The sequence below is a fragment of the Setaria italica genome, chromosome I, assembly GCF_000263155.2.
Source record: "Setaria italica strain Yugu1 chromosome I, Setaria_italica_v2.0, whole genome shotgun sequence".
Taxonomy (NCBI): Eukaryota; Viridiplantae; Streptophyta; class Magnoliopsida; order Poales; family Poaceae; genus Setaria; species Setaria italica.
Window position 1 is genome coordinate 7935398 of NC_028450.1, and position 8796 is coordinate 7944193.

Here is an 8796-nt window from a genome sequence, read left to right on the forward strand (position 1 = left end):
CGTTATATTTCCCCCCAACACCTAATTTCATCAAATCTGGTGTTGTGCTTGTAGAAATATTACCCGTTAGTCGTCGTCCCACAAAAATATTACTCCCTCGTCCCAAATTGTAGGTCATTTTAAATATTGTATATCTAGAGAAAAATCAAAACGACCTACAATTTGAAACGGAGGGAATATTATTTCCTTAAATATTATTTATTGCACGACTAATGTATTTTGCCATTTCAAATTGCCGAATGTTACTAGATGCATTATTGTGCTGGCGGCAACACGCGGGGTTTTTTACTAGTTATATATAGCTGGCGCCATCGATCTCTACTTCACACCAAGAAGCCAAAAAGAGAATCACGGTGCTCGATCTCGCCTCCCCTCCACCGTCAAGAAAACCACAGGTCGTCTCCACCATCTGCGAAGGACAATGCGCGGCAGCGAGACCAACGCTACGGCGGCGGCGCCGCACGTCGTGTTGCTCTCGTCCCCGGGCATGGGCCACGTCGCGCCGCTGGCCGAGCTGGCGCGCCGGCTGCACGACGCGCACGGGTTCACCGCCACCGTGCTCACCTACGCCAGCTCCGACTCCGCCGCGCAGCGCGCCTTCCTCGCGTCCCTGCCGCCGGCCGTCGGCTCCGCGTCACTCCCGGCCGTCACGCTCGGCGACATCCCCACCGGCGCCGCCATCGAGACGCTCCTCTCCGTCGAGGCCCAGCGCTCCGTCCTGGCGCTCACCGAGGTGCTCTCGGGCCTCAGGTCCACGACCAACCTTGTCGCCTTCGTCGCCGACCTCTTCGGTGCCGACACGCTCCGCGCGGCGCGCGACGCCCGCGTGCCCGGGTACCTCTTCTTCCCGTCCAACCTCCTGATGCTCTCGCTCATGCTCCACCTCCCGCGCCTCGACGCCGACCTCGCCGCCGGCGAGTTTCGCGACCAGCCCGAGCCCCTCCGCCTCCCCGGCTGCGTGCCCGTCCCCGGCGCCGACCTCTTGCAGCCGCTCCAGGACCGCGCCAGCGACGCGTACCGCTGGATGGTCCACCATGGCGAGCGGTACCGCGACGCCGCCGGCATACTGGTGAACACCTTCGACGCCGTCGAGCCCGGCGCCGCCGCCGTGCTCCGCCGGCCTGAGCCCTGGCGCCCGCCGGTGTACCCGGTCGGGCCCGTCATCCGGCAGCACGCCGCGGGCAGCAGCCCCGCCGCCGACACCACCGGCTGCATGGACTGGCTCGACGCGCAGCCGGAGAGGTCCGTGCTGTTCGTGTCATTCGGCAGCGGCGGCGCGCTGTCGACGGCGCAGACGGAGGAGCTCGCGCGGGGCCTGGAGCTCTCCGGCCACCGGTTCCTTTGGGTGGTTCGGAGCCCCACCGACGGCGGCGGGGCCAACCCCGGCGAGAGCTACTACGACGGCTCCCGGAGCAAGGACGACCCCCTGAGCTTCCTCCCACCCGGGTTCGTGGAGAGGACCAAGGGCCTCGGCCACGTGATCCCCTCGTGGGCCCCGCAGACCAGGGTCCTCGGCCACCGCGCCACGAGGGCTATGCTGACGCACTGCGGGTGGAACTCGGTGCTGGAGAGCGTCGCCGCCGGGGTGCCGATGATCGCGTGGCCGCTGTACGCCGAGCAGAGGGAGAACGCCGTGATGCTCTGCGAGGAGACCATGGTGGCGCTGAGGCCTAAGGTTGGGGACGATGGCTTGGTCCTCGCCGAAGATGCCGCGGAGGTGGTGAAGGAGATGATGGGAGGCGGCGAGAAGGGTGAGGCGGCGTGTGTAAAGGTGATGGAGCTCAAGGCGGCGGCGAGGAGCGGGCTAGAGCCCGGTGGCGCGTCTTACGAGACACTCGCTGAAGTTGTGAACAAGTGGAAGGCAGCTAGTGAAGCTGATTGACGCTGAATGTTCATTGTGTACAAAAATTTGAAGCATGGCGATTCTTCTCTCTGTCAGAGAAAGAATGTGCAAGCAAAATGGTACTCGTGTGTACCTCAGTGCCTGTACTCTTGGTCCAGTCAGCTACACTTTCATGATCGTAATCATGTCTTGTAAATTCCTGGCGATCGATGGTTCCCGTGTGTTTTTTGTTATGATTTGTCATGAAACTTGAAGCTTGTGTTCTTTCATCGTTTCATGGGAAACTCAGTGCCATTAGTATAGTACCTACAGCAGTTCCATGGTCCACTCCTGCAACGGCTGTGCACATCGGCGGTTTGCGTACAATGCTCCGCAGAGTCGTACAAATCTGGATCGATTCCAATTTGTTTACATTTTCAAGCCAGCAAAAAACAATGCAGCCCATCCCCCCCTATGTTTGATGTAGTGCCAACAGCCCAACACCAATTTGTTCCTAGTAGTTTACTAAGCCCTCTCATGGCAGTATAATGCGCCCTTCCCGTCGTGATCTATTTACCGATGGAACCGATTGATTCCCCAGCTGGCTGGCCAGCCAACCATCAGCATGGCGCATGTGAAAATAATGTATGCGGCACTATACCCATGGATAAAAATAATCCAACCATCGAGCGTCGCTTTTTCAAGGGGGAGGAATCAGCAAGAGGATAGCACCAAGGTTATCACATCCATCACATCTAAGAACATAATCAAAACCCTGTAACGGCGTTAGAAACAGCAAATAGGCAGTTGATTTACCACTGCACAGAAAAGCAAGAGCACAGGACAGGCATAGTAGCTTAACAATGAAGGTAAAATAATACTCCAGCAGTGTCTCAGCGCCCAGCTATCCCAGGCTGCGGCACAACTCTACACGCTACAAAATTTTTCACAAACGTTGCATAGAAGGAAAAGCTTAGAAAACCATCCTTAGCCACAATTCAAATAGTAGAACTCATTACCACTCCTCCAGAACATAGAGAAGTTGGCGATACTTTTTAACTAAAACAGACTTCTTTATCCAGCACCTTAGCAGACACCTAGGACACAATCTAGAGAAGGTCAGCTACGTTGGCGGGCAGCTCCTCGACGGTCACGTTGTAGAACTTCTGGATGTCAAACAGCATCCGCTCATCGTCGCGGGTGACAAAGTTGATGGCAACACCCTTCCTCCCGAAACGACCACTACGGCCGATGCGGTGGAGGTAGTTCTCAGGCTGGGTCGGCAGGTCATAGTTGATGACCAGGGAGACCTGCTGGACATCAATACCACGGGCAAGCAGGTCGGTGGTGATGAGCACACGGGAGGACCCGGACCTGAACTCCCTCATGATGATGTCCCTGGTGTTCTGGTCCATGTCACCGTGCGTGGCAGAGACGGTGTGATCCCTGCTCCTCATCTTGTCTGTGAGCCAGTCCACCTTGCGGCGTGTGTTCACGAAGATGACACTCTGGGTGATGGCCAGGGTCTCGTACAGGTCACAGAGAGTGTCAAGCTTCCAATCTTCCTTCTCCACATTGACATAGAACTGCTTGATACCCTCAAGGGTGAGCTCATCTCTCTTCACGAGGATCCGGACAGGCTTGTTCATGAACTTGCGGGTAATCTCAAGGGCCTCGGGGGGCATGGTAGCAGAGAACACACCAACCTGGATCTTTGATGGAAGAAGCTGGAAGATATCATAGATCTGCAGCAAATGGCACATATGTCAGTTCAAAGGACATGAACATTTCAAATCTGGTTTAGGAAGATTAGACTAAGCACAACCAGGTCAGAAACATTCTCAGTGCATATTACAATTCTACTAAGCACTGAAATCATGTAAAAATTACAATCCTACTAAGCTAGTAACATTTAACTTAATCAGGCACTGAATACAAAGTAAAAAATTACAAGCCTCCTAAACTTAATCAGATCATGCAACTCTAACAATCAGATATGTTTTTGGTCACATTCCACATCAATCGAACTGTCAGCAGACAACTGGATAAACCACAGGTGCATGTAACATAACTAAACAAAAAACACTAAGTAGCAGCATAACAAGTATAAAGCATGAATGATCATAGCACCAAAGTTGTAACATAAAGAGGAGTAAGAAGCAAACCTGATCCTTGAAACCACGAGAGAGCATCTCATCAGCTTCATCCAACACAAACATCTTAATGTTGTCTGGGCGTAGGGACTGCCTACGCAACATATCAAACACACGCCCTGGTGTGCCCACAACAACATGCACACCACTAGCAAGAATCCTTTGGTCCTCACGGACAGATGTCCCACCAACACAGGCATGCACTTTGACACCCAAGTAGTCCCCAAGAGCACGCATGACCTTCTCAATTTGCTGTGCAAGCTCACGGGTTGGAGCAAGAACCAATGCCTGGCACTCAACCAATCCATAATCAAGCTGCTGCAAAATTCCAGAACAGAATGTAGCTGTCTTTCCTGTTCCAGACTGCGCCTGCTGAATCACATCAAGCCCCTTGCAGAAGGGAACAATCCCCCTTTGCTGAATAGCTGATGGTTTCTCAAAACCTGCAAATGAAGTAGCATGTTTATAGAGCAGATCAAAGCTATAACCATTGAATGAAATTCAGGAAGCATAGAATTTTTACATACCGTAGGCATAGATGCCTCTCAGAAGGTTCTCTTGGAGCCCCATGTTGTCAAAACTTTCACAGACTTCATCATACGAGGTAAAGAACTCCTCAGTTCTGGTACAGAAAGTTAACTTTTGTAAATCCGTGGAACCAAGTTATGAGAGAAAACAGAGAAGTAAGCTAAATACATGTCAAGTGACTGAATAAACAAAACTGATGTGATATGACTTACAGTAGCTCCTGCATCTTGTTGTCATACTGCTTGCCGTCAAACTGGGAACCCTCTGGTGCCAATCCTGCCATGGCTGTACAGTAAAGAATAAAAGGAGGAGGTTAAACCAACAGCAATAAAAAATAAATGCTGGAACAGCCACACCGAACAGAGATGAGTACAACACAGGGAAGGTAAGTACAGGAAACACTGGGCCTTATTTTCTGCACAAGCTTATCAACATCACTAACAGTACAGGGCTAGAAAAACATCACTAACAGTACAACAACCAAACATCACTAACAGTGCAACAACCAACCTTTTATAAGACGAGGTTCACAACAACACGTACGAGACTTTGGCGTGCAAACTTGAAGGCGAGACGGGATTAAATATCGTTACTCAGCCACAACAGACGAAATCTGATACTAATAAAGTGCTGCTAACTGTTAAAATAACATGCTTACACGACAATGAAATCTGCAGGTAAAGCCTAGACACCTCCTGAACCTAATAAAATTTTCTACTAGCCAAATCCCTCGCGCCGCGCCTGTCTCAAACCCCTCGCACAGGGTCGGCGAAGGCCACGAAAACCTTTCGCATCTCCACACCTGGAACACCAACTTTACCTCCGAATCCGCCCAGATCCGGCCCCGCCGCCGATAGACAGACCCGACGAACCACGGGAAACCGATAGAAACGAACGGCGCGCCCAGATCGAGCGCCAGCAAACCCCATCCGAAACAAGCGCGCAGGAGTGAGACGGGAAAGCAGATCTCGGCGTTACCTGACGAGCGGCGGGGAGGAGAGCGCGACGACGGGCGGCGAGGAGGGGGGACGCTGGAGGGCTGGTGCGACGGCGACGGCGGCGGCTGCGAATCCGAGATCGGCGTCTCGGGTTCGATTCGGCGGTGGCGTTTTGCGTTGGGGGGGAGGAACAGGGACTAGGGGAAGGGAGGGTTTGGGGGGAGGCGGCTTTATAAGGGGTTCCGACGGAGGCGGGGCGCGGCTCGACTCGTTCCCCTTCTTCTCTCCCTCTTCGGCTTCTTCGCGTCGTGTGCGTGTGGGTGGGTGTGGCGGACGCCCACAGCAAAGGCAGTAGGGTTTGGTTGGTGCTCGTGCGGTGGGCTTGGGTCGTTTCGGAGTTGGGCCCGTGCGCGCCGCGTCCTGGGCCTTTCGTTTCCTTCCTTTCTCTCTCCGCCTTCCCTTCCCTCTACGTCGGCGGCGAGTCCCCGTCGCCCGTCGGCGGCCCGATCGGGGCCTGCGCGTCCCCTCACGTCACCGCTTGCGTGTACTCGCGTTCCATGACATGTGGGGCCAGCTGCCAGCAAGAGAGGTTTCCCCTCCCGTTTCGTTTCCTTCGGAACGAAGGAGCCCGTGTAACGATGCGATGCGAGTTCTCGTGTCGACTCCGTTCACAGCATGCATGGAAGTATGGAACACGCTACGTGACGCGGCTCACGACTTCACGTATGCGCCACGGGCAGCCGCAAGTTCCGACGCGCACGCACAGCTCCTCGTGCTCCGGCGCGGTGGTCCTCCTCGAGGAAGGAACGGTTCGGCAACTTCTGCAGGGGACCGGGGAAATTCGCTCACCAATACCAAAAGTTCAGCTCGGGTTCAGGCTCCAATTCAGCGTCTCTCGGATTCCATGCATGTTCAAAGAGGGAAGTTGGGCCATGTTTAGTTACTCCCAACTCCCAACTTTGACACTATGCAAAAAGAAGATTCCCCATCACATCAAACTTGCGGTACATGCATGGAGTACTAAATGTAGATGAAATTAAAAACTAATTGCACAGTTTTGTTGTATTTTGCGAGACGAATCTTTTGAGCCTAATTAGTCAATATTTGGACAATAATTCACAAATACAAACGAAACGCTACAGTGTGCTACAGTGCTGTAACAGTAATTTGGCACCTCCCAAATTCCCCAACTAAACAAGGCCTTGTTTAGGAACCTTTGGGTACGAAACATGGGGATTTTAAAAGAGAAACTTCAAAGGATTTGCCGATGTGACACATGCACACGCTCTGAACTCATCACAAGTGGGAGAGTCGCCAGCTCGCCTCACCGGCACAACGCGGCGCCATTGATCACAAGTTCACAAACCTACACAAACAGGTCAGCCATCGCATTGTGATATGGCACTCGCTCCAAGTTACTTTCAGATCCCGAAGTTCCAAAGGAATGGGAGAATCACATACACACAGATACAGTGGATTGACAGTTTGCATCAGTCGAGCACCCTCCATTGACGCACTTCTTGAGCGGCACATTCCCGTTCATGATCAGCCCACACTCCACAGAGCACAAAACGATGATCAGAAGCATCCATACCGGGAACACCCGAGGGGACACGGCGAGCGCGCGGGAATGGTCGATGAAGATGGCGCGGCCACGGGCGGCGGCGGCGGCGGCGGGGGTCGCCTTCCCCGCAGCCAGGTTGACGCGGTACACCTTGCACGTCCTCTTGTAATCGTCGCCGTACTCGCCGTCGGCGCCGCCACGGACACGGCGCATCCTCCGGTGCACCAGCATCAGCTCGCCGCCGTTGTCCACCAGGTGCGCCGTGTCCGTCATCCTGCGGATCCTCGCGGCCAGCTTGGCGGCCACCACCAGCCTCGGCGGCGGGTCGTCCTCCCCTCCCATGGCCGTCGAGTCCACCACCATGACGGAGTCGGTGGTGACGCCGTAGAAGCGGCCGGCGAAGGACATGGTGGGCATTAGCGAGCCGGCGGTCTTGAGCAGCGCTCGTCGCCGGCCGGGCTTGGCGAAGGCCAGCGTCGTCCCGTCCGCTGATCCGTGGCCGTAGAGGAAAACCCAGCGGCCGTCCACGAGGCCGGCGCAGCTTGTGGAGCACTCGCCGACGTGCGCAGGGGAGAAGCCCAGCAGGTCGTCGCCGGTGATGAGCGGGAGCTCGGCGACCTGGCGCGTGAGTGGGTTGAGCAGGCGGACACCACCCCCGGTGGCGGCCTTGCGGCGGAGCAGGAGGAGGAGGCCGTCTTCGTCGGTGGATCGGAGCACGCCGTGGTCCCGGAGCTCGGGGACGTCCACCTGGATGCACTGGCCGGTGGAGACGTTGAGGAACCGGCGGCGGGTCCGGTGGGGGGCGGCGGCGGCGTGGAGCTTCTCCCCCTCGGCGAGGAGCATGACCCACCCCCGGGGGTGGAGGCGGCTGTCCTCGAGGAGAGCGCGCGCGCGCGGGTCCGCGCAGCACCGCCTCCACGCGCGGCACACGGCACGGAAGCGGATGTAGTCGACCACGCCGTGGGTGGCGGGGAGGACGCGCTCGGCGATCAGGCCCGCCGGCCCGTCGTCGAGATCCGACCAGTCCCTCCTCCTGCCGAGGGCGGTGCGCCAGCGCTTGGCACCCCAGTGTAAGGTGGTGGAGGTGGAGGACGGTCCTGCGCGGCGACGGAGCAAGGGCGCAGGCGCAGGCGCAGGCGAAGGAGGTTGCAGTAGATGCTTCTCCTCCTTGTGGGGATCATCGTCGGCCGTCTTCCGCGGTTGCTTCCTCCTCCTTCCCGGCGGCCGGCTTGCTGAAGCTAGCTTCGCCATGGGACCCGTTTATTTGGCGCGACACGATCGAACCCGCCGCAGTTCCAGCTTGCTATACGGGTGCTGGATTCCGACTCCGATCCGATTCCAGTATGGGACATTGGGACTGTTAGTCCGAGTATAGTGCTAACTCCTAAGCGGATTCACCTTGTACTTAGCGTCCACCTTGTCTGGTCACAAGAAATTTGACTGTGAGATGACTGTTGAAATTTAGCAGGATTAGCAACCAACGATTGATTATGGCATACCCAGGTTAGCAATTTATCCACCTATCCTGTATCCAGGTCAGGACCCCAAAAATCACATATGACTTGGAAAGTTAAACCCTCTTTCACTTCAAGAGGCTGCAGCAAGATTTAGAATAAATGGAAGGATAACAGTGCTGAACTCCAGGATTGCTTGGATTTAGCAGCTACTGGAGCAGCATAAAAATACAAAACCTGGCAAACCATTGCAAAGAGTTTGTTAGCTTCTCCACAACCACAAGCAGATGCCACTTTGATCCATCATGGCAATACCCCACAAGGATATCCAACATGA

At 55.3% G+C, this 8796-nt stretch overlaps 3 protein-coding genes across 3 annotated transcripts; 1 reads left to right on the plus strand and 2 right to left on the minus strand.

The window, feature by feature from the left end:
* Positions 1–421: 421 nt before the first annotated feature.
* LOC101767370 (UDP-glycosyltransferase 72B1) lies at positions 422–2106 on the plus strand. Its single transcript, XM_004954659.2, has one exon. The coding sequence runs from the start codon at positions 422–424 to the stop codon at positions 1880–1882; it is 1461 nt and encodes a 486-aa protein (XP_004954716.1). The 3' UTR covers positions 1883–2106.
* A 541-nt stretch (positions 2107–2647) lies between these two features.
* Positions 2648–5681, minus strand: LOC101779371 (eukaryotic initiation factor 4A). The gene is made up of 5 exons (XM_004951848.4): positions 5482–5681; positions 4716–4788; positions 4503–4597; positions 3988–4418; positions 2648–3567 (listed from the first exon to the last, which is right to left on the minus strand). The coding sequence occupies exons 2-5, from the start codon at positions 4784–4786 to the stop codon at positions 2932–2934; spliced, it is 1233 nt and encodes a 410-aa protein (XP_004951905.1). The 5' UTR covers positions 4787–4788; positions 5482–5681; the 3' UTR covers positions 2648–2931.
* Positions 5682–6734: 1053 nt separating this feature from the next.
* Positions 6735–8656, minus strand: LOC101779759. The gene is made up of 2 exons (XM_004951849.3): positions 8505–8656; positions 6735–8426 (listed from the first exon to the last, which is right to left on the minus strand). The coding sequence occupies exon 2, from the start codon at positions 8254–8256 to the stop codon at positions 6895–6897; it is 1362 nt and encodes a 453-aa protein (XP_004951906.2). The 5' UTR covers positions 8257–8426; positions 8505–8656; the 3' UTR covers positions 6735–6894.
* Between the last annotated feature and the right edge of the window lie 140 nt (positions 8657–8796).